This window comes from Sceloporus undulatus, chromosome 3 (genome assembly GCF_019175285.1).
Source record: "Sceloporus undulatus isolate JIND9_A2432 ecotype Alabama chromosome 3, SceUnd_v1.1, whole genome shotgun sequence".
Taxonomy (NCBI): Eukaryota; Metazoa; Chordata; class Lepidosauria; order Squamata; family Phrynosomatidae; genus Sceloporus; species Sceloporus undulatus.
The window spans coordinates 158,364,548-158,390,947 of NC_056524.1; the positions used below are offsets into that span (position 1 = coordinate 158,364,548).

The 26,400-nt window shown below is 38.8% G+C and overlaps 1 protein-coding gene across 1 annotated transcript in view; it reads left to right on the forward strand.

The window, feature by feature from the left end:
• Positions 1 to 26,400, forward strand: part of NRG3 (neuregulin 3) — a 764,487-nt gene that overhangs the window by 287,520 nt on the left and 450,567 nt on the right. Inside the window, exon 2 of the mRNA XM_042461138.1 lies at positions 4,827 to 4,956. Coding sequence (XP_042317072.1) covers positions 4,827 to 4,956 — 130 coding nt within the window. The remainder of the gene's footprint in view (positions 1 to 4,826; positions 4,957 to 26,400) is intronic.

A 26,400-nucleotide genomic window follows, 5' to 3' on the forward strand; every position in this document is an offset into this window, starting at 1 on the left:
TGGGGCCTCAGCGGCTGCTGTTCTGGACGCTGAGGCCTTGATACCCCGGGGAAAGGAGCAGGTGCAGCCCACCCCAAATGGGCGGTCTGTATCCTGCCATTAGGCCTTTTTTAGTTTGAATGAATGTACAGACACCCAACTTTTGTCTTCTTTCCAATTTTCTTTTCTCTGAAAAACATACAAAACCTAATTCAACCTGTGTTAATTGTGAGACAAAAGAAAAGAAAAATGCATATATGGCAAGAAATATTATATGTTTTGATGTCTAAGCACAGTCAGAACTGGCTGTAACATCTCTCAAAAGCAAAGAGAAAGAGAAAGGCTTTTAAATAGTCTCCCTATTTTCTACTCAATGAAATATACTCTATAATACTGGACTGGCACTTTCTGATTTTTTTTAAAAAAATTATTTGTTGCTGTTAGTTTGAAATGTTTCATCTTTGGCAAAGCTCCAGCAACTGGGAAATGTATTGTTTGCTGAGCGGAAATGAAAGCACTACATTACAGTTGAAGGACTACTAGGGTATTGGGTATGCACTACCCTTCTATAAAGAGAGCAGTGCTCCAGAAATTACTATAATTTAACATTTCTAGGAGCAGGATTCTCTCCATCCTCTGGTAATATGGTACTAGAGCCACCAGAGAGTGGCTGTCAGATGAAATCTAATTGAATAGAATTTGATTGTCATTGTATAGCATGTTGAATGTGCAGAAGTTTAAAAGTGCTGATTAAAAATTAGAATGTAACATCCTGCCAGTTAGCTGGAGTCAGAATTCATGGTAAATGGGTAGAGGGAAATTAGAGGATATCTTAACTTACAGAATGGCATCGATATAATAGAGAATGATGATTCAGAGTTGTCAACCAAGCATATATTAAAAAGCTTTTATATTCTGAACATTATGGGAATAGAGAGAAAAGATTGAACATATCTTTTTCAAATGGCCTTTCCTATAAATTTAGTCCACCTCAATTACAAAAAAAACCATGGCTATTTAAGATAAGATTATCTGGGGAAGTATTGTCCAGAACTGGGAAAGTTCCTTTCTTGAAGTAATGTATTAGCATCATAGAATCATAGAATCGTAGAGTTGGAAGAGACTGCAAGGGTCATCCAGTCCAACTTCCTGCCATGCAGGAAATCTCAATCAAAGCATCCCTGACAGATGGCCATCCAGCCTCTGCTTAAAGACCTCCAAGGAGGGAGATTCCACTTCACTCCGAGGGAGTTTGTTTCACTGCCGAAAAACCCTTACTGTCAGGAAATTCCTCCTAATGTTGAGGTGGAATCTCTTTTCCTGCAGCTTGCATCCGTTGCTCCGGGTCCTAGTCTCTGGAGCAGCAGAAAACAAGCTTGTTCCCTCTTCAATATGACATCCCTTCAAATATTTAAGCAGGGCTATCATATCACCCCTTAGCCTTCTCTTCTCCAGGCTAAATATCCCCAGGTCCCTAAGTCGTTCCTCATAGGGCATGGTTTCCAGACCCTTCACCATTTTAGTTGCTCTCCTTTGGATATGCTCCAGTTACTCAATGTCCTTTTTGAATTGTGATGCCCAGAACTGGACACAATATTCCAGGTGGGGCCTGACCAGAGCAGAATAGAGTGACACTATTACTTCTCTTGATCTAGACACTATACTTCTATTGCTGCAGCCTAAAATTGCATTGGCCTTTTTAGCTGCTGCATCGCACTGTTAACTCATGTTCAACTTATGGTCTACTTGGACTCCTAGATCCCTTTCATATGTAGTCTCGTTCAGCCAGGTGTCCCCCATCCTATATCTGTGCATTTTATTTTTCTGCCCTAAGTGCAGTACCTTACATTTCTCCATGTTAAATTTCATCTTGTTAGCTTTGACCCAGCTTTCTAGTCTATTCAGGTCATTTTGAATTTTGATCCTGTCCTCTGGGGTATCAGCTACTCCTCCTAATTTGGTGCCACCTGCAGATTTGATATCTAGGCCCCCAATTTTGTCCTCCAAGTCATTTATTAAGATGTTGAATAGCACTGGGCCCCAGGACAGAGCCCTGTGGGACCCCACTGGTCACTTCTCTCCAGGTTGAAAAGGAGCCATTGTTGAGCACCCTTTGGGTTTGGCCGGTCAACCAATTACAAATCCATGTAACATTTGCTTTGTCTAGCCCACATTTTACAAGCTTGCTTGCGAGAATGTCATGGGAAACTTTGTCAAAGGCCTTACTGAAATCAATATATACTATATCCACAGCATTCCCTTCATGTAACAAGCTGGTAATTTTATCAAAGAAAGATATTGATAGTTATATTTTCAAACTTCCCTCCTTTAATTAGATACCATTATAGCCACATTTCCCCCAACAAATTCTTCATCAACCCCTACTTTTCAAGAATAACTTTAGACAAATCCAATAACATTTGAAATCCACCAAATAATGATACTTTTATTGGACCAGCCAAAATGCACATTATACGTGTTGCAAGCTTTCAAAGCTCCACTGGCTTCTTTATCACGCAAGGTGGTAAACCAAACATTTCTGCTAAAATAAAGGTTACTACTACTACTACTACTACTACCATGAATAATGATAATAATAAAAAGGGGCACTGTGACCTCACAAAGGATGGAGACATATTGAATTGCAAAGGAAGTCTTTTTGTGTTACAAATGCAAGATAAATTTACTGGATTTAGAGAATCTCCCAGTACCCACACAGCCAGAAGGAGGAGAGGCCAGCCTGCATGAATAACCCCTCCATACCATCTGAACTGAGAACAACAAAATGCAGGTCCATCATATTTCTACACCACATAAGCATCTTTTTAAAACCTCTATGTTATTCTCCAGCCCCCAGGCCTCTGTCTACCTGCCAAGTGGAACTGTGAGCAGTGACAAGAATTCAATTAGACAGGTCATGCAAGAGACTAATATTTGTCAGTGTGAATGTTTTGTATTGTGAAATACGAGCAATGTGTCATATAGATGAGTGAGGAAAGGACTGTGATTGCCTTTTGGTTGTCTGCAGCCCTAGCCTGCATAGCTAAAAATATTGGAAATTGCAGTTCAACAAATCTTGAGGACCACATGATTCCTGCTCTTGTTCTAGAGGACAACATTTTGTTACAATCCTCCTAAAGGAGAACAGTTGTGAAAAAGCAAAATCTACAGTTCCTATGGTGCCCCTACCTACCCCCACTTTCTTTCCATAGTTAGGAATTTGCTGTCTCTGGTTCTCTACAAAAATGCCATGCTCTAAACAGCCCCTTTTCAAAATTTAATGACATTGTAACAAAACAACAAAAAAGCTTGGCCTTGGGAGAAACAAAACAGACAATATGATGTAGAAATCTTTTTATCTTGTACCTACAATGAACAATATAAAGAGCAAACTCTAGAGAAATATCTTGACTTCTTTTCCACTTTAAAAAGCCAAACTTTACCCAAGCTATCAATGTGTTGTCATTGTAGTACATTCCTTCACACACAAAATTTCAATTAACCTCTCCTAGATGTGTTGCACTTTGCAAAGTATCACTGTTCACACATGGGAAAGAGTAAAGCTAGGAATGAAAGTGTTCAGAGTAGTTGTTAAACATTCTCAAGCATTAAGGCTTAAGGAAATACCATATATACTCGACTATAAGTCAACCTCATGTATAAATCTAGGGCAGGTTTGGGGGACAAAATTATAGATTTACATGTGACCCGTGGATGTTGAGGGTAAAACTTATGGACATGTAACAAAGGATCTAAAGAATAAAACAAAGGAAAATGATGCCAAAAAATTTACAAAATTCCAGCTGGCATTACTGTTTGTGCTCACTCTACATGGATGAGAGAGTAGAGAGGGATTGGGTCAGTGCTTCCAGGATGGATTATACTTTTGCCTTTCACCAGAGGATGATTCCTTTTTTAAAAAAATAAGAGTTAAAGTATAGTATTTACATTGATGTGTGGATAAGTTGACTCAGGTATTTGGGGTCAATTTTTGGACAAAATTTTTTAGACTTATACATGAATATATACAGTATTTAGAAGGGTTGTTATTTTGTCTTGGATAAAAGGTCTAATGTGAAGCTCAGTCCATAGTTTACAATTACAATAATTATAATTAATACTGAGGTCTCTGTTGCTGCCATTGTATAGTACCTGTGCTAATTTGTACTAGGCACAAATATGGACAGCCTTGGGTTAGGCTTCATCTAAGTGAAGCCTAACCCAAGGCTGTCCATATTTGTGCCTAGTACAAAGAGTCCCTGCTGCCTCATTTTCCTATGTTTGCTTTTTAAAAAAATCTCAGAAGTCTTACCAACAGGATCTCAGAAAGCCTTTTGACATTCCCCTGCCTTTTTTGAATCTCAAGAATCTTCACATCAATGCCTTAGGTTCTATGTGTTCTCCCCAGTATCTTTCCCAGTATAGTTATATGCCATGGCTACACGTGCCTCCCATCTATTCTTGGGTTAGTGTGAACTTTAAAGGAGCTACCCAAGGCTTCATCTGCATTGCTTTATCTAAATGCTTTGGGCTACTGGGATTTGTAGTGTCCTGTAGCTACATATCTCACAAAATTATAAAACCCAGAATTCCATAGCACTGAGCCATGGTAGTTAAAGTAGTGCCAAGCTGCATTATTTCTTAAGTATAGATGCATCCCAAGAAACTGAATCATATCCAAAAATAAGTTCAATTATTCAGAAAGCTCCTTTGCAGTATGGCTAAAGCTGGAGTGAATTCACCACCCCAGAAACCACCAGTCATATTTGTGTCTTGTAGGAACTGAAGCAAGGATTTAGATGTTCTCTACTGACCACATTTCTGTTTCCCTTTTGCTTTCTCTCCAGATACCACCACATACTCCACTGAGCAATCTGAGCACTTTAAGCCATGCAAAGATAAGGATCTTGCATACTGTCTCAATGATGGGGAATGCTTTGTCATCGAAACCTTAACAGGCTCCCACAAACACTGCCGGTAAGTCTTTATATGTAACTGAGGTTTGCTAGCAAGTGGCTATTTCTCCATCCCTGCTGCATCCCAGGCAGCGGGGGGAAAACCCTACATATCAATCTGGGGCCAGTGTAATCACAAATGAATAGAAATTACATCAGGTCAGGCCTTTCCTTTTGAAAAACCATATTGTATATTATGGAACACTGTAGATCTGAGTAACAAGTTACCACTTGCATAAATAAAAATCTTTCCCCCTCCCATAAGAAGTTTTGCCCTGAATATGGAGGATATGTTTATTACTGAAGAATGAAGATAGTGGCAAACTTTATGTATTCTGCAGTGGGTCCTCTTATATTTGAAACAGACAAAAGAATGTTGATTCCTGCACCTCTGGTATTCAGTAGAAAAGGTTTGTCTAACGATTGATATAATTAGTTAATGATGTTCATTAGTCTGTTCAGAGCTATCTTCAGGAATGGTGTGTTTTGGAGGGAAAATCATCAGCTGGTCTTCTTGGTATTCAAACAGGAGAAAATGAATGTGAAAGTACTTGCCAGTAACAAAACACTGGCCCAGCATTTACGACTAAAACTCCAACAGACTGACGGCAAGTAGTGGCAAATGAGGTTTTCCCTGTTTATGCAGGTTATTATTTTCCAGCAATTTCTACATATATCTAACAATAAAATGCAAATATCCTTCTAATGTGGTCATCAGATACAATTAGTAGACAATTTTTACAAAGTAAGAAGTATTGTTGTTGTTCAGATCAATATTGCATAGATTCACACACTTGATAGCCATTAAATAAATGGCCCTGTAGCTCATGAACAATGTTTGTTTTTCATATTTTCACAATTCAAGCAAAGTTAGCATTGTTGTCCTGCTCTAGACTGCCTTATACATATGCTTATACTTACTTGGTTGTTACATGGTACTACTAGCCATGGTGGTTGTTACCTGTTGTTTTTCTTTTGTTGTAGAGTAGAGATACACAACATTGTATTTTATTGAAGCAAAGAGTAAATAAGATGATTTCTCAGAACACAGGCTAGACCCAGTTTCTCAAGCATTTTCCTTTGGGTGCCCTATCAATCTTTCTTCAATGAATATTCTGCAGGGTTTGCTCTTTTTAAAAAAAATAATCATCACTGCCACCATCCTGTTTTCTAGCCTTCCTTCTCTATATATGTATTGGTGAGTCATGCTATACTTCAATGTTATAGCTTTATCTGAGTCTTGAATGTAATGGCTAATATATATACTTTAAATGCATGTGGTCTTTACTTGTTAGGCTCTTATGGTAAACAGGCATCAGCTGTAATAGTTGCTGTCAATTTGCTGTAAACAGATGATTCGTATGACAAGATTCACTTCTGGTACTCAGAACACTGCCTGGAGCAAGGTTGGGCAGCATGTGACCTGCAAATGACAACCTGTGCATTGTATGCATCCCTTTTACCTATTTTGTGCTACTTCCCCCACACAGCTCCAGAACCATCACCAAATTATGATAGCATCTTTCCTTTCCTTTATCCCCTGACACTTCTGGAAGTGAAATAGATACTAGGATTCATGCACCATAAACAGCAAATCCAGCAGAAGTGTAGCCCCAGGACATTGTCTAGAATGGCCCCAGAGGAAAAGCAATTTTTGACATTTGTCCTCTTGGAGATATTTGTGTTTATCATTGTTTGTTAAAAATAGGCTCAAGATGACATCTCCCTGCATTATCCCTACACACATATAATTAAATCCAGTTTTTAAGTCCATACTAAGTACCACATTTAGGACATTTTCATACCACACAATTATAGTACCCAGTTATTTGATATCACTTTAAGTGTCACAGTTATTTGATACCACTTTAGGAATCCTGGGAACTATTTAGAAATCTCATCCAGAGAGCACTAGTTCTTCACCAAACTAGAAACCCCAGGATTCGACAGGATGCAGCGATGGTAGTTAAAGTAGTATCGACGTGCTCTGCATAATGTGAAACATAAATTAAGCTCAGTTATTCTTGGGGCAAAGCAATTAAGCTGAGAGACAAAAAAAATGTCATTTCCCGTTCCACCTACCTTTTAAAGCTATTTGTTCCTATTGCTTTAGTAATTAACAGTATGGGGTGAGCCAGATGTAACTGGACTCCATTTCCTTTCACCCACAGCTAACATGGCCAGTGGGCAGAGAAAGTAGGAACTGGTGTCCAACAACGTCTACAGGGCCTACAGTTGTCCAGTCCTGTTCTACTAAACATGTCCTTGAGCTTTGTGCAGCCTTTGAATCTGTCTGTGAATCTTACCACGCAGGCTCTCCATGGTACAGGAGAACGCAATCAAAAATCGCCTCCTCTGGGACGGGTTGGGAACAGAAGGGAAGGGAATGGAACGAGTGAGGGACATTCTGTGTGCGGTAAAATGTGTCCCCCATTCATTCCGTTCCCTTCCCGGCCCTTTTTGGGCTGTTCTCATCCCATGCCTGGAGCTCTGTGTGGTAAGGTCCTGTGATTCTCCATCTGTGCCCATCACATGGTGTTGGTTTCACCACTGTGTTTTATGAATAACCTGAGAAAAGGATAATTTGGCTCTGTGATGTCACATGTCATATACCAGGGTTGGCCACATGGCAATATGTGGATCTGTTCCAGCCCCTTGCATAACTTTAAGAGGCTAATGTGATTAAACAAATGTGTTTCCATGAATATCATGTGCATGTTTACTATATAGCTGTCCCACCTTGTGAAAAATGCAAATTATAAGTGGTCAGTGCCTTTTAATTTACTCTTGTAGAGATGTTATTATACAGCTTGATCATTTTTGGCAGGTTGTACTGTGTTGACATATACTTATAATTCCTGGGCTGGTGTTCAAAGAACTGCCCGGTCTCTCAAATCCCAGAGGTTGACAATCCCCTTTGTGAAGCACATAAGGAGAAATAGCTGGATTTGCCAACCCAAACAACATCAGACAAAGAAAAAAACCTATCCAGCTTTTAATATTCAGCGTCTGGCTGGTGCTTTTGTTTTTCTTTTCAATCATATATGCTCCACTGATCATTCACTTCTCCCCCTTATTTACTTTCCTCAGATTACACACTTATTAAATTAATTATTCTGAATCATGAAGCATGGAAATTTATGGCATTAACTTGCTAAGTCTGTCATAAAACTTTATAGGCACTTTAAGAAACTATTCTATTAGTAGCTGGCCCAGTCTTTATCTTTGAGCCTAGGACAACAATAGATAGAAACATTTGCCTTTCTTCTCCCCATAGCACATTCACCCACCTGCTTTCTGCATGCATGGGGAGAAGAAACAAGGGCCAAAGGCCTTCCAGTGTGAAACGTGTGAGAAGGGTTTTCTTTTCCTCTGGGCATAGATGTTTCAAGTGAACAACATTCAGAGGCCTGGGATGAATGACAAAGAGAGAGTAACCTGGGAGTTCCAGTAGGAGGTTAGTTTATGAGTGATTTTCATGTAATAGGGGCTCACTGTAGCCCAGAAAAAGAGAGTAGGATGGGAGCTTGTTTAACCAGAGCCATTGGCTTGCTTCTAAAGAGAAATAGCAGGGAGAAATATACTATTTTAATTTTTATCTTTGGATGTCAAACTGTTGGAGATCTGGGACCCATTTGCACTATAAAATTATCGATCTATGATTCCACATTAACTGACATGGCAATATGTTATGGTATCTGTGTCTTGTGGTGTGGGGAACAACTAGAGCACTCTGGCAAAGAATTAAAGATACTGCTTCCTAAATTTCAAATCCTAGGATATCGTAGGAAGTTGCTGTGACATTTAAAGTGGAATCATAGCATTATAATTCTGTAGTGTGAAAGAAACTTGGTCCACCCACACTTCTACATTCTTCTGCACTGAAACACTTTACATACAATGACTGCCGAATGAATGTTTAAACTGACTCTATTGGAAAATGTGTCCAGGAGGGATAAAATGAATATTCAAAAATATTTAAATCACATTTTTTGTTTTGCTTTGTTTTTGTTTTTTCCTTTAGTATTGAGGAACCCTGAAAAGAAAAATAATAAACTGATGAGCATATTCACGGTCTGGAACTTATTCTGTGAAAAATGTCTCTGTTTTGCACAGAAAGCAGCATTTTCTGCACAGAGAATAATGTTTTGATGCAGAAATGTTAATTCCTGCACAGAAAATGTTGTAATTGGGAATGTTTTCTACGTAAAATTCACAGATAGATATTGCATAGGAAACAACATTTTTGTGTGTAGAGAAAACAGAAAATTTTGGAAAATCAAAATTCTTAAATTACTTATTGCTACCTTTGAGAAGAAATTTAGGAGATTAGCGCACGTGCCTTATCCCGCCTTTTTCCCAATGGGATAGACACATGTTTAAGTGTCAAAGATGGGAGAGTATGAAAAGACACATCTTTGACACTTAAATGCGTGTCTATCCCGTTGGGAAACAGATGGGATAAGGCACACACAATAATTTCCTTAGTGAAGAATTACTTCCCTAGTGTTCAGGGCCAAACCGTGGGGGAAAATACAGCTGCAATTTACTTTGGCCCAGACTAGGAAATCATAAGGAAGAAATGGAAGCCGTATATTGTGGTAGGAATTTTCAGCATTCCCAGCATTCTTCTTCATTGATTGTGCTGTCTATCTCTGCTTCTGTCCAGTATTATTTAGACAACCACACAACTCCCACTTATGATATAGATCAGTGATGGTGAACCTATGGCACGCATGCCAGAAGTGGCACTCAGAGACCTCTCTGTGGGCACATGTGTCATCGCCCCAGCACAGAGTTTGCCAGAGTTTGTTACTAGAAAGCCATAGGGACATGGCACTTTGCAATAAATAAGTGGGTTTGGGGTTGCAGTTTGGGCACCCCAGCCTCTAAAAGGTTCACCATATTTGAGGCTTTTTGTGTAAACTCATTTCCCTGGTGCCTTCTTGATACTTTTTAATGCATCTCCCATAAGCATCTGTCACAATTGGCAATATAGAGGCAGTACAGACGGGCAGCTAGAAGCTGTCCCTGCAAGCCCCATGTCTGTGCTGCAGCATCTGCAAGTTGCAGCTCAGATGCACCATCCAAAAGGAGATGCTTTAGGCGGCTCCTTTTTTTGTGCCATCATAAGGGCTGCTACACTGCCCTATGATGCCTCTTCTGCCCAGAGGTGTGTGGGTGCTCGTGTGCCCTTGCGTCACAAGGCTGCACCCCTTGTGGATTGGGCCACAGCCTTGTGATGTAATGGCACCGATATTAGGGCTCGGCGCATATGGATGCTGCGCCGTATCGAGCCCTAATATCGGTGCAAATGGCCCATCTGTACTGGTCCATACTCACTGGCTGTAGGAAGATGCTCCAATCTTGAGAAATCTGTTCAAGGGGTATTACAACAGAGGAACCAACATGGGAAACAGTAAACCTCTAGACCATGTTTTCTTTAGGTGATAGAAAATGAATGTGCATTAGAAATTCTACATTAGAGTTGGAACTGTGCAGCTCCATAGATGTTGTTAGACCATATAACTCCCATGAGCCCTAGCCAGAATTTCCAATGGTGAGGAATCATGGGAGCTGCAGTGCAGCAACATCTGAAGGGGTACATACTCTTGTTCTAGGATCTTTCAGGAAAGAGAATGAGATGTGTGCTCTAAGGCCCTGGGTTATTCAGTCCTATCCTGAGAATATCCATCAAAGGGCAAGGCAGCAGGAGAGAACACTAAGCACCGCAATAATTGGTGGTTGGTGGGGACATGAGAGAGGGCCTTCTCGGTGGCTGTCCCTAGACTCTGGAACTCCCTGCCCAGGGAGATCAGAATGCCTCCCTCCTTGTTGGCCTTCTGCCAGCAGGTTAAAACCTTCTTATGCAGGCATGCTTTTTAAAACAATGTTCTTAAAGGACTAGGGTATTGTATCATTTTAAGTGTTTAAAATTGCATCTTTTAAACTGTATTTTTATTCTTTTAATATGTAATCTATTTTAATATTCTAACAATTTAATTCTGTTTTAATTTATCACTTTCCTATGCTTTTAGTTGTATTGTTTTAAGATACTGTGAAGCCGCTCTGAGTCCCAGTTCTGGGAAAAGAGTGGGATACAAACAACAACAACAACAATAAGGAAGATTACCAAGATTAAGATTTTAGATACAGTAGCAGCTAGCACAGCTTGATATGATATATAGGCCTCAGAACTTCTGGATAAATTAGTTTGACTTCTGGTTCTACACAAGGCACAAAACGCATAATATATCTTATGGACAGTATCTAGATGCTTTTTGTCATGGGGGTGTAATTAATATGTATATATGCCATTCTGCTACACTTAATTATATATAAAAACCAAATGATCAAGAATATAATGCACTTAAATGGATGGAGCTAAAAGAACCTGGATCCAGAGGCTAATTTTGTAAGACAGAAAAGGGATGATGAAGGTATTTTTTGTAATTGTGCCAAAGTGAATGCTTGGGTACGAGGTGCATCTGAAATAAAGTGAACATTTGATCTGCTGTGTGACATTGTTTTTAAAAAAACTAAGCCAATATGATGATCAACTTCAGATGCCATAGTTCTCAGATGATGAACATGCACGTGTGTATTGGCCCTGAGATTGATGAAAGCCAGTGAATTTTCATCAAATTTAAAATGTAGCTGTAACAGAAAATAATCAGTTGTTTGAAACAGGTTATCTCACCAGCAACTCCCCCATTTTTCAGCTAGGAGATATAGGGGGTACATTATTGGCAGGAAATAACTAAATAACAAATATAGTTGCTATATGTATTTGGTCAGTTAATATGTTCTGCTGTGCTAGTTACATTAATAAGGATATGGATTCTATTGATTAAGTGCCAGCAGGAATAAATATCAACCATGAATTGTCTTTTTGTTGTTGTTGATTTTCAAGGTTGTGGTAGTAGTACATTTGTGGTAGGGTAATGATGTCCTATTGGTATTTCTATCTCCCTCTCCCCCTTCATAAATAAAGGAAAACTTTCTAATTATGGCAATATCCCTAAATGAAGACTTATAGCTAGAGATTATGTTTTTTTTCTAATACAGATGTCTAGTTAATAATTGATTATCTAGTTAAGCTGTATTTCCATACTCCTCTTCCAGCATTGTTCTTCCCCCCTGCTCCTTCCAATGGAAGAACTATTCTACAAATTATTCTCCCTCTTTTTTTTAAACATTTTAAAATTCTTTTCTCATAGAGCAACTATGCAACTATGAATACTGTGCACTTTCACATCTTGAAGCAAGAATGGGTATTGTATGAACAAGTCTGGAAAGTAACACCTCACTTTCCAATATGCATTTGGTTCTGTACGTACTTATGAAAGCAGCAGGGTATCATGTCCAGGCCAGTAACAAGAACTCACAGGATGCAAGGCAGCTAGTTAAATCAAATGTTGTAGCTCCAAGGAGAATGCCAAGTGACCATTTTTTTCCAGCAAAGTCTAAAGCTCAGTGGAGATCTTTTACTTATTTCATCAGACTAGCCTTTCCAGACTCCATCCATTACCACAGCATGTTCCACAGCATCTTTTTTCCCATTTTTTTTATTTTATTACAAAACAAAACAAATTACATTTACCTAACCCACATAACATAAAACATATAACATATATAACATATAACAGAAGCATCTTATCAAAATACACAGTCATCCACCATCCCTCCCTCCCCCCCCACCCCAACATAAATACCTTTCACTCTCTCCGATGTTCCACAGCATCTTTAAGAAACAGCCTAGCATTTTGCTATACCTTCAAGAGATCATGATGAGCAGTAGTTGGTATTATTGCAAGTGTTTGACATTCTGGAACTCTTGGAAAAGGGTAAGCTGCCCCACCACTGTGGCTAAGCTCCAGAGATGCCGGTGTTGGCCTAGGTTTATTGGACATGGGAACTACGAAACATCTGGTGTTGGGAGCTTAGTATCTTAGTCTCAGGTGGGAAAGTGAGGAATATAAATGAGCCAATACAGCACAGTACAATGCAATATATCATAGTACAGTTCCATATTATACCATACTGTGTATTACTGGAGTCCTGGGTCAGGGCGGTAGGGGTGCTTTCCATATTTACAGAAGCATGGCCATCATGTACATTCTCAGTGTATTCCCTTCTCAATAGAAATTAGTTCTGAGTAATCATGCATAAGCTTGCAGTGTAAGCTCCCCTTGAGCCCTCTCTATAAACACATGTCATTAACAAGTGGTAACCACACTGTGCCAGCTCACTAGGCTGATTGCTTGTATTATCCTTTATATTATTGTTTGAATGCTGGGTTAAGAGGAGACTGGTAAAACATTGCTTAAGAAAGAATTTTACAGAAGACTGGCTTAGCAAGTGTGTGTATGTGACTTCAATTCCCTGAAGTGATGAATTTCACAGGGTTTTCTTAGGCAAGGAATACTCAGATGTGGATTTGCCACTTCTGTCCTCTAAAATATAGCCTGCACAAGCTGGTATTCACTGCTAGTCTCTCATCTGCTTACCTTCCAAGGTCAGATGGGATCTGGTACCTTTCCTCAGGACAGGATTTTACAGAAAACCAGCGTATCAAGCAATTGTATACAAAAAGACTGTATGTAAACATATGCTTTATATTTGTTGATATCGACACAATGACTGGTTTTGCATACCTCTTTTTAAAAAAGACAAATGAAATAAAAGGATAGAAAGAAAACCAAGTCGGTAATCAAACATGAAAAAGGATAATCCTTCATGGTATCCAAACCAGAAACTGTGCTTTCACGTTCCTAAAAAAGTTGGTATTCAAAAGCAGACACACCAGATTGCCCCTCCCTAAACTTTGTCAGTACTGACTAGAGGTGAAGGGAGCTATAGTCTACTCTCCAGAAGAACACATGCTCTCAACCCTAGAGCAGACAAAAATGAACTAGATGGGTTACTTTTCAGGACTGGTAGAAGTCAGCCTTCTAATAAGGACTTGCTAAAGGTCAGAGACTGAAATTTAGGATGGTGTTTAGACACAAGTGCCTTTGAGAAATATTGAACTTTCTGTATGGAAAGAATTAGGTATGCTTGTTTTAGCCAATAGTATGTGGAAAGTAAAATACTTTCTATATTGAAAAGCAAATAAACACACCTCATGCTTAATTCTCCAAACTGTTTTTAGTCTCTTCTAGACGAGTTGAAAGTTTTGTTTCCGAAATCCACTGATATATTCATGAATGCAGTGGAAAGGACTTGAAATTAAACAGACGTAAATGTGGGAAGGAGTGAAACCAATAGATTTCCACATCTAGCCAGAGAGTTTTGCATGCTTGACTCTCAAAAAGCCTGGGTTTGCATTCATCCATGTGTGTAGTGCTGAATTTGGGTTGCCACTGCCTCTTTTTGCCAAGGTCCTTATCTTGAACAGTTAAACACAACATGGTCCTCTCAATGTTGTGATTAGCTGTGCCTATTGAATGTGTCCAGTGAGGATGACTAAGAAATCTACTTAGTTGATTTTTGATAAAAAGTAAGCACCATTCAAAGCCATCGTCATACACTGGATGGAAAAAAGTGAGGTTTTTTTTGGGGTGGAAAGCATACTGAGCAATGGGAGAAAATCAAACTGTCCAATTTGTCTATACCTAGTGTATGTGGAACTTGGTGTACGTTTGTGTATGTGTGAGTGCGGGGGGGGGGGAGGATATCAAAATATTAAAAAGAATTGAAAGGTAATGATAATCTGTATCCATGCAAAAGATAGTTGTGCATGCCTTTTGGATAACAGCAACAGGCCACAGTCCATCACAAAACTAGGGATGCTTAATCCCATTAAAATTAGTGGGTTTAAGTCTGCTGTTCCCATTCTTCAGGACTGTGGCCATATTGTCTGATCTCAACTAACTGACTAACCAACTAACTCTTTTTACATTGTGCTTCTCTCTACTGAAAGAGACTCAAGACAGATTACAATATCCAAATTAATTAACAAAAAAACTGTGTATCAAATATTGCAAAACATTTCTAGGGCTATTTTAAAAATACCACCAGACATCCAGATGTTGTAAAGAAAAATAAAAAACCTGTTACCTTAATGTGGCTTGAATGTAGACTGGGTGGAATTTACAATGGTTTATACTGACGACCTTTTTCTCTGTCTTTTATACTCTCATTTTAAACGTTGCAGAGCATAAAAATATACTATGGCATCTTGAGAGCTATAGAAGTTGCATTGATTGGGTCTAACTCTAACTGAGATTAAAATTTGGATTTAAGCGTTCGTCTTTAAGGTATCAAAAGATTCACAATATGTGTTCCACTTTGGATACTGCCATTCTCTCGACTGAACAATGCACATGCCAGATATAATATTAACAGTTATTAACTGTAGTGGTCTCTGAATAAAGCTTCCACTGAGGCAGTGTCCTAGATACAAGAATGTATAAACATTAGAGGCCTATGTGCTGTAGGGGAGGTGGAAATTTACCAAAATCTTGTCCTCCCCTGGCATCATTCCATGCCTTGTTATTCTTTAGACACCCTATGAATTTAGTCCATTGTGAGGATTTAGCTTGGTGGCTTCATAGCCATATTTTCCACCCTGAAAACAATGATTAGGACATTCTGAGCATGATTAACATGCACACCCAAAGTATACCCCTCTTCATATACAGGCAAGGAACAATATAGAGCTATGGTGATTGGTAATTTTTTGTTGACAAACCATGTAATCATTGTTTTTAACTACAGTCACAGGGAAAGGGCTTACAACAATTTTGAGGTAGATGTCATATGGTGGATGATTTTATTCAAATTGAATATTCCCTGTAGGAACCAACTATATCGATGGCACATTTTAGGCAAACAAATTTTAGACCAGCATCTTGAGAAAGTGTAGTAAACATGAGACCACTCAGTTATTTTTGTCATTAATGCCAACTGAGTATTTTTTCATCATAGCCTTTCTCCCCCTAAGAAACACTGGATGTTTGACATGAAGTCTCAGAATATTACAGATTTGAAAATTATATATTAATGCCAATATTTATGGTAAAATAAATAATAATGATAAAAAACCTTACCTATTGACATTTTCTAGTTTTCCTCCTAATGTATTGGCTGTCCAGTTTTGAAAAAACAATAAATGGCTTGGTGTTTGTCTTTTGAGTGGTTGTAAACTGTCTTGAGTGCATGGTAGGGCACAAAACAAATGTTTTTTTTTAATAAGTAAATAAATAAAAAAGTATTAAGGTATATAATTCTGTCACATATTGAATGTTGCTGCATGAAATCTATTGAATGCCAGCAAAAACTAAAGAAAAAAGAACTATTGCATGCAAACTACCATATAAATACTAAATACTTGTGTATGCTGAATGCTGTTGCATGTCATCTATACAAAGCATTTAACTAATGCAATTAATATTTGCATGACAACTTTTATAGATTAAAATTCAATGCATGCAAACTATAAAATATGAACTGCTGAATGAGAATGTGAAATAATAAATAGGTTGGGGAGGCCCAAGTTCAGATCCTTTGTTCACCATGAAACTGACTGGATGAACCTGGGCTGATCCAACCTATCAAGCTGATAACTAATCTAACTGATCTAACAACCCTAGAATTAATAAATCTTACATTGTTAGGATTGAATTTTTCAGAGATTTCCAAATGTCTCACTGTTGTAAGAAGGATGACATATAAATGTAGCAGCAGTAATCGTAGTAAGTAGCAGTAGTAATATGTTACACACTAAAATCTGATTTCCAATACATTTTCCATATATTTAACTTAAATTCAGATTGGGAGGGGGGAATTAGGTCTGGAACGGTTATAGTTCTACATTATAAACTCCAGATCTAATTTCCTAAAAATGTTTTTCTAAAGGCAATAGAATTCAAGCTATGATTTCTGATCTTTCACCCATTTCTGTAAGGCCACACCATTATCTTTAGGGGGGAGCATCTTGACATGAATGCATTTGCATGCTATAGCATATGCATGCACATAAGGCACTGTGTAGTGAATGCTTGGCCTGTAATTTCAAATGTGAAAGTCAGCGGGCTTCCTTTTGCATTCTAGCATAATAGTAATAATAATATCAAAAATCTTTGACCACATATTTCATGTTGCTAGTGGACTCATCCAGATAAGACCATTCTGAGGTATTTTTGCCACACCCTAGTCTAATGCCACTTCTGGATATTTCTGTAAATACTTCCCCCCGATCCAAACAATGCTACATTTCTCTCCAAAATTTTCTTAAAACCTAAGTCTTGTTCATAAACATGGTTCATTTTTATTCATTTGTGGCTGGTTGCTACTTGGGACTGGAATTTTTGCTGAGGGTCTGTCTAATCCCCATGCCCTTCTTGAGCCTTTCATTTGGAAAGTGTATTCTCTTCCTTTAGTGAAGGTTCCAGCTTCATTTCCAAATCTGAAAAAACAAAAACCAAGCAACCCTCTCCTATAATATTGGTGCTAGGAAGACAAGCAGCGCTGAAGTACTGGAATTTTTTAGCCAGCCAGTACAACAACCACAGTGTTTCAGGCTACTGCTCCTCCAGTTGCTATGGATTTCCCCCCATGGCTCTGGATTTGTTGAAAAATCCTTCCCAATATTATCTATAGATCACCAAGCTTAATTGATGAGAAAGTGAAACACAAGAAAAGGGAAGTATAGGTTATTCATCGAACAACACTAGATCACCCAGCTATGTCATCTCTGTTCCTCCGTCTTGTTTCACCATTTTGCAAATGAAATGAAATAAAACAACATGAAATATGGAATAACCTTTCCAGAAAAGGTTGAACATCCTAGGCCTTGATAGAGGAACTATCTACCTACATTATCTCTGCCTTAATTGTGATAAGCTTTAAGCTCCACCCAATCCATTAATGTATCCATGTTTATTAATATCTGTATCAATGATGTAATAACGTGCTGGAGATTGCATAGATTATATGTGAGATTTTATTGCATTTGGCTACTCATTGTGGATGAGAGGAGTAAAACAGTGAAAGGTTGGGCATGTTTATGTGTTTGTGGATTTTTAATACAAGCTGAGTACTGTTCTCCTTTTTTGCTGGTTTTTAATACTCCATTCGTTTTTTTCTAGTTGCATGTGGTTACCATTTATATTTTGGTCTATTTTAAAAATATAAGTTAGCATTGAAAAATTCATTTGAAAAGCAGGAAAGAAATAATTTAAATAAATAAATAAATAAATAAATAACATTATATGTTCATCTCTTCCTTTTGTTTGCATGTATATGGTAGAGATGGACAGGTTAGACTTCTTTTCCAGCCCATGGAAATGTTACCTGTATTCATAAATTTGTTCCATCCTATTTCCACATTAACTTGCATTCCATTTTTTGAAACATCCCCCCCAACACTTCAAAAACATACTTTGAGTGTACTTTCTCACCTGTCTCATAGCTATAAACATATTTTACCTCAAAATACACATTTCTAAGTATAGCTGATGCTAAAATATGCATCTTAAAACACATTTTGGTAATTGTTTTGAGCTGAGAACTGCATCAAACAATTTGGAGGAAAGTGAAATTTAAACGGTTAGGACCTTTCAATGCTCACATCCTTCCTGAAAAGTCAGGTTTCAGCATGGATCAGATGCCTCAAACACCCTATCTTTGGGTGGGTTATACACACTGCGGATGTGAACCTTCACGGGTTTTATTCTCAAAGCAAGCAACAAGCAATTTTAGCCATTTTCTTCCTGTTGAAAGAAAGCCCTCTCACACACTAAACGGTTTTTGAAGGCTGTTCACAGTTTGGGAATTTTCTGTGCATGTGCGCACGCGTGCACACACACACACACACACACACACCATATGGGGGATTTTGGTGCAGAAAACTACATTTTCTGCACAAAACCCAAGAAATCCACATGCAATTTCTTGTACATAAAAGAACTGCCAAGTTCTTTGATATGTAGGAATTATCATTAACAGGTTTTCCTGACAATCAAGAAACTACTTTTCCAACCACTGATAGAATATTTTAGAATATAATACACACAAACAGAGACACACATATGTGCATTCATAGAGAATTGTAACATAGCGATTCCGTATATTGAGAACAAGATCATTGCTTTGTTAGGGAGCAACAAAAACCACTGCCATCACCCCCACTAGCAGGTGTTGAACTCGGTATGCACTATGTCTAGTGCTTTATGTAATGAAGCAATTTTACTTTCCACTGAGCACCTTCAGAGGATCTGATTTCGCTAATGATTTCCCTTTGGACAACTTTGTTTACTAAACATTTTAATTTGCTGAATCCCTTCCTATTTTTGTAAGCACTGAAGCTTGTGCCCTTCGCACAGTGTGGGTTATGAATTGCCAATGAAGGCACAACTCTGCCATCCCAGGATTATCTTAAAGGCACAGCATTGTATGAGTGGAATCTTACGCACGGATGTTTTAATTCCAGGCATAACTCATTTAGACAGTTCAATTGATTCGTAATGCCCCAATGACAGGAGGAAAAATATTCAGAGCCTATTTTCCATTGTTTATTTCAAGTAGTCATCCAGATTAATAACCTAAAAGGGGGGCCTTGAGGACTTAAATATTATACACAAACCTAAGCAAAGGTATTGCTGAGGTGTCTGGAATATGTGATGGTTATATGTTTCTACCAGCCTTTGTGAAAATAAGTCTGGACGATGAGTTTCAATGCTTGAATCAAGAAAATTATGATTGGTCTATCGCCAAAACATCTAAACAACGAGTTATGTGCAGTATTTCCAGGATACCTTTGCAGTCATATAGTTAGAGTGTTGGACTAGGATTGGGGAGACCCAGATTAAAACACCCGCTCAACCATGAAGCTTACTGGGTGGATTGGTTGAGATTCTGTCCCAACCACAGTTCACAGCTCACATACATTACTGGTTATCATGTGGAGAATTGTAGGAAGAAGGACCATGCATAGCACCTCGAGGAAAGGTAGGCAGTAAATAAAATGCCTTAAAATAGCAATAAACATAAATAACTATGAAAACAAATGAATGATTTGACACCTGGAAACACTCTCTTCTGAGAAGTGATCAGGGAGGAGGGAAACTAATCAATTTCAACCCTGTTCTTCATAGTATATCAGCTAGCTTGCAGGGATGCAAATGCCCTTTTAGTTAAGATCAGGAGGCATATAGAAGAGACTAGGCTGTGCTATTTCCTTTGCTGTCTTTGGGTATTTCCCACCAGGTATGTTTGTCTGCTGCTTGTGTCTCCCCAACAACAAAGAAATCTGATATTTCAATAATGGGGGACCAATCACAGTATCTCACTACTCTTATAGCACTGCTATTACACTTTTACTTCTCTGGCTGCCTCTTGTTGCATTCTGAGGCTTGTAGTTCAGTGAGGCCTAAGAGCTCTTTGGCTAAGAATTCTAAATGTCCCTTCTTAAACTGCAAGTCTCAGAATGCAACAGGAGGCAGCCAGAGCAGTTAAAGTGGAAAAGCAACATATAAGAGTGTAGTGCAGTAATCTAGCTGATCTCGGCAGCAGCCATTCTTTTCCATATGCATGCCAAGAGAGGTTGGGGATGGGGTTGTTCAAATAATTTTTTTAAAAAAGCAAAACATTCAAAATGGTCACCATTAATTCTTGCAAACTTTGAAACATGCTTAAAGTAGGTCTTCTCATCCAAGGCACAGGCAACAATGGGCCCGAACAGACAGGTGAAAATAAAGCTGCTTCGGGACACATTGGAAGTGTGCTGTTTAAGTGACACATGTGTCCTAAGGGAGCAGAAGCTGTGCCAAAGCCATGCTGCACTGCTAAGGACTGGAGCACAGCTTTAAAAAAAAAAACAAGCTTCATTTATATACTGCTTCATACCACCTAAGCAGTGTCTAAGCAGTTTACAACTGTAAGCTAATTTGCCACCAACAGTCTGGGTACTCATTTTAGCAACCTCGGAAGGATGCAAACCTGAGTCGAGCTTGAGCCCTTTCACTGGTATTGAACTCGCAACCATGTGGTTTTGAGTGAGTGGCTGAAGTACAGGCATTTAACCACTGCACCACCAGGGCTCCTTCAGTGCAGCTTCTGGCCTCTTAAGATGTATGTGTCATTTAACAGAGAGAAAAAAAACAAATAAACAACACAGCTAACTTTGGGATGAAAATGAAAGTAGAATTGATGTTAACAGACCTTTTTTGGATTGCTGTTGATACCAAGGTGAATACTTAACCCTGGTCCCAGGGCAATGTCACACATGTAAACCAGATTCAATGTTATTCATTCATTTGTTCAATATAATTCTTTCCATTTCAATTCTCATTCAAACAAAATTCTAGAATTACAACATTGTGAAACTAAGAAAGAAAGAAAGCTTCCAAGTAGGACCATTGCTGAGGGAAGTCATGGTGAAAGGATATAAAATAAATATAATGCCTGGCAGTACAAAGCAGATGAGTCAATATGGCTTTCTTCTTCAGGAATAGACATGACACTCTTCTAGTAGGCAGCATCACTATGATATTTCAGTGGCCAATTTCTCTCTTTCAGGTAGGTGGTATCAAAATGAGGTCCCAGTCCTCCTCCTTCACAACACGAGCATTGCCAAGGCATCATGACCAATTTCTTTCCTGCCAGCAAGTGTCATTACCATGACATCAGGAGGACCATCCCTCCTTCTTCAGTCAGGATGCAGCAGCATGGATTCACAATGACTACCATTTCTTCTTCAGGCAAACCATATCACAATAGTTGCTATAGTTAGAATCTATCCTTCAGGCAGGTGACACTAAGATGATGTCACAATAACTACTCTCTCCCTTTGAAGCAAATAGCAACTCTGCTGTAGAGAGCAATGGAGTGAGCTCATAATGCTGCACCAGGAAAGCTCCATCACCATGACCACCATAACTAGTCTCTTTCCTTCACTGTGGCTGCATTAAGAAGAGATCACAATAACCAGTCTCTCCCTCCTTTGAACAGGCAGCATTAGGATGAGGCACACTTATTAGTCTCATTCCTTGAAACAGAATGGCACCATGGTGTATTTCAAAGCAGCAGAAGTATGTAAGCAATAAAAGCTGAAATCAAGAAGAGAAAAGGTGTCAGGTAGGTTCTCCGGATGTTATGGGCTTCCACTCAGAGCAATTACCCCAGGCACCAAACAGGTATAGTCAATGTAGAAAGGGAGGAGGGGGATAAATTCTGGCAGTGAGAGTGAGTTGAGAATTTGTCGTCGTCATCATCATCATCATCATCTGCAGCAGCAACATTTATTTTCCCCAAGATTGGGACTCAAGGAAGCCTACAAATCATTACTGCTACTGATAGAAGTATTTGCGAACTGAAAGCCTGTGTGTGTGTGTGTGTGTGTGTGAGAGAGAGAGAGAGAGAGAGAGAGAGATTCAGTGATAATTGACTACTACAAGTAGTAGCATTCAATTATCATGGAACCATTATTTTACTGACTTTACTGTGGTGGCTTCCACTTCACAAATCCTTCTGAGGCAGCTTGCAAGTAGCAGTAAAATGTCTGAAAACCAACAAATAGACAATAAATAATGTCAATATATAATAAACAACTTCAGTATATAACAAGTTAGGCTCATTTTCTCTGGTCATTTGGTGACAAAAAGTCCCATGGAGGGAGAGTCAGGGGGCAGAGGTAAAATGTGAAGAAAGAATGGCAGTATTGCAGTACTGGCCATGCAGATACTGAAATGGTTGGTGACAACAAACATCATAGATTGAATGACTGACTGACATCCATTTTTGATGAAGATATACATTGTACCATATTTGGGGAATATGGGAAACCTTTGACCCTCTAGATAATTTTCAATTTAATATCAGTGTTAAAAGACTGGCGGAGTTAGAATCCTAAATGCCTGGAGGGCCAAAGGTTCCCCACAGCTAATTTCAAACACAGAAGTAGTTTTACCTGCGATGTTGTTATGTATACAGTCTGTTTTCTCCTGGCAGTCAAAAGGCTGTCTTCAGCTGACAGCATGGAAAGAGAATTTTTTGAATGTTTAAAATCTTGTTTAGGGCAGAGGCTTGAAGGGCAGCAATTGAAATATGGCTGTCTTTGTACATTTGATTTCTTTTGAACTCCTGTGGTTTCAGCACATTGACCTAAAAGGCTACGTATTATGAGCACTGGAAGCAAATGCCTCTGAGTGACTTCACATCCTTAATAAGGTAAAGGGAGTTGACATTGATCCTAATCAGAATGGATGGCACCATCTCACAGTTCTCATTCCCTCCTCCCATTTCAAGTTTTGTTGTATACTGCAGTTAAGATATCTAAAGTCATTTAGCTTGTCTAGAGTTCAGGGAGCTGCAGAGTGCCTAGGAAGTGCAGTTTTGAACTTCCACACTGGGATATCATTATGCAAATTAATTTCCACAGAGAAGAAAATCTGTTACTTATTTTCATTGTTTTTCTCCCCTGCCATCACTGTTCAATTGTACTATGTGTATGTTTTTGAAACTCTTTCAGTTCCAATGTCAGTTTGCATATTCAGAATAAATCTATTTATTTAAAGAGGGAATTGCCAAACTCTGTGCCATGAGAGTATGCTGCAACGTTCTTCATAATAAAACAGAATGTCTGTGCATGGCATTCATAACTCATAAGGATATTTGTGCTAGGTGGCTCAAAATCTGACACAGTGTTTTATTTGTTATTTTATTTTATTTTATTTTGGTTTTTGCCAAGTTGCAGTCATAAAGTTAATGTTGAAATAACACACTGGTTTGGCGAGCTCAATAGGAGGGGGGGAAAACTAGTTATTTGCTGACCAATTTGAAATAATGAGCCCAGACAGACATGCCAAAATAAAGCTGCTTCAGATCACTTTGGAGGTATGCTGTTTAAATGATGCATGCATCCTAAGGGGCTGGAAGCCACATCAAAGCCATGCTCCAGTCCTAAGGACTGGAGCACAGCTTTTGCACAGCTTCTGGCCTCTTAAGATGTGTGTGTCATTTAAACAGCACACCTCCAAGGTGACCCAAAGCAGCTTTATTTTGGCCTGTCTGTTCAGGCTCAGTGAGACCAGAATCATAACATGGGTTGTAAAATGGGCCACTTTATTTGTTTGTTTGTTTATTTATTTATTTATTTATTTATTAACCTATTTAACTGTTTTCTTGAAACCTGCAAAATTGAAGGAAGCAACCTGATGTGGGAGCAGCTGTAGCAGGTGGTCTATTCCTCAAACTGCCTCCTCACCCTCCCCTGGGTGAAACACCTGAGCTCTGTGGATAATCCATAGTTGGGTTGCTCCCTGGCCACCCACCTCCACTCCCTTGCATGTGCTCTGTAGAAATTGATCTTAACTCTGATGATCCAGTGTTTCTGATACTGGAGCTGTTGGGAAGATATTTCCATCATGTTGGGTAGCTTTTTTCTGCTTTATCTGTCATGAATTTTCAAGTCATCCAAGTTGGCTCACTTGCATGGCATTCCTAGTATTCTTGGGGAAAAACAGGTTTTGTTCAGTTCTCTGTTTTATTGCATCTTTAGCTTTAATCTGAAGCAGAATGTTTGTTTCCTTTTGTTGTTTAATTAGACAGCATATGTGTCTTTAAAGCCTAAACTGAATTACATTAGGAAGAGAAATGCATATGAAGATTATGATAGAACTAAGCTATTACATGAAGTGGTTATGAGGGTAAATGGGGGAGTAGGTGAATATTCGGCCTATGATGGGCAATAATTATAAGCAATTTTACCATTAATCCCATATCTGTTATTATTAAATGGAATGAGAGGGAGGTTGTTATAATACTAGAATTGCTTTTGCATGTAACAAAAATAAAATGGAGTTATAATGTGCATAAAATGCTACAATGTACAAAAAATTACAAATGTGTTAAAAAGCCATTACTTAGTACAGCAAATTTTCTGGTGCATCATTGTCTCTGTTGATATTGCCAAGATTTCCCCTTTTAAAAACATTCTCTCCCCTCCCCCCCAATTTACCTATTTTCTGGGTATAAGATGTCTTTCTGTTGAACCAGAAGGACTAAGATGGGGTTGTACTGATGCAGTGATGCCTGTCTGAACAAACCAGGAAATAGGTCTGCAACAAAGCTTGGAAATATTATCCTTTTGGAACAGTCCAATGGCTGTTCCATTTGGTAACTTCTGTAAACTGAACTCGGAAAAAGTATTTTTTCTAAGCTCTGATTTCCAGTGATCAAGGCACCTGAGGAAGATTAACTGAGGACTTTATCACACAGGTTAAAAAACCAAATTACTGCTGCTGAATTCAATTCGAATTCTGGATACATCCCGATTTTATCGCACACATTTTTGCCACCGACACTGCTGGGCAGGTGCATCCAGGGTAACATCTGGCTAGAATCCGAATTCAGCCACCCAATTTGCAAAACTGGGTGGTATCGGTGGCAAAAATGTGTGCAATAATATGCGGATGTATTCCAAATTTGAACTGAATTTGGCAGCAGTAATTCAGTTTTTTAAACTTTGCAATAATCTCCTGAGAGCAAGAATTAGTTGCTAGCAAGCATTGGATCCCAGGAATCTGATCAAAGTAAGGATAAAGACCAGACGTATGGGCCAGCTTTCCCTACGTCATAAGCCTGGATAATCCTGAAGACATTAGAAGGTATGGCTATGCCCCCAATATCACTGACAACCCTGAATAGGTGCTGCTAGATCTATATTGTTTCCCACTCAGTACTTCAGTTAGGAAGTTGGCTTCACTCCTCTTGAACCTTCTCCATGCCAGTAGGCAGCAGGAGTGATTAAGCACTCTGAATCATCCAAGGATGTTCCTAAACAAGAGGCTCAGAATAATGGTTGTTTGGAATAATGGCTAGGCATGTCCTGGTTCAATCTTCCATCCCCTTCTCACCATTTAGCTTGTGAAAAAGCCTGTAGGCGGCATACTAATAATTCATAGTACCCGGTTGGCTGGATTCCACTTCTTTGTTGTCTTGGCCAGTCCTGCTAGCCAATAGATCCCTTTCTCCAATGTAAGGAAGCAATAAATATAAAGGCAGGTTAAGTATATGAACAAAAGCAAGCTGAAAAAGAGTGTGAAGGACGAGGGACAAAGAATCTTTTCAGAAAGAGAGTAGGGAGCCACACACAGAAAGACCAAAACCCCAGGATGTTTCCCACAGAAGGACCTGACTTGGATAGATTTCTACTTGAAGAGTAGAGTTGTGCCAGATATTTTTTTAAATCAAATTACTGCCTCTCCTTCCTCTATTTTTCAGCACTGAATTCTTTGAGCATTGATTGTAAGACTCAACAATTCACAACTGTGGACTTTCCAGTCTGAAGGTATCTAACATTGATATAATTGTTGAGAGAGATAGAAGTTTTGGGGTTCAGTTAACAAAGTGCAGTTACTCACAGTTCCTTTGTTCTGGAAGGCTTATCTAAGGGAAGGCTATGTTTTACTTTTTTCAGGGTTAACTGACATTAAGCCCTCCTACAAGTTTCAAGGTGGAA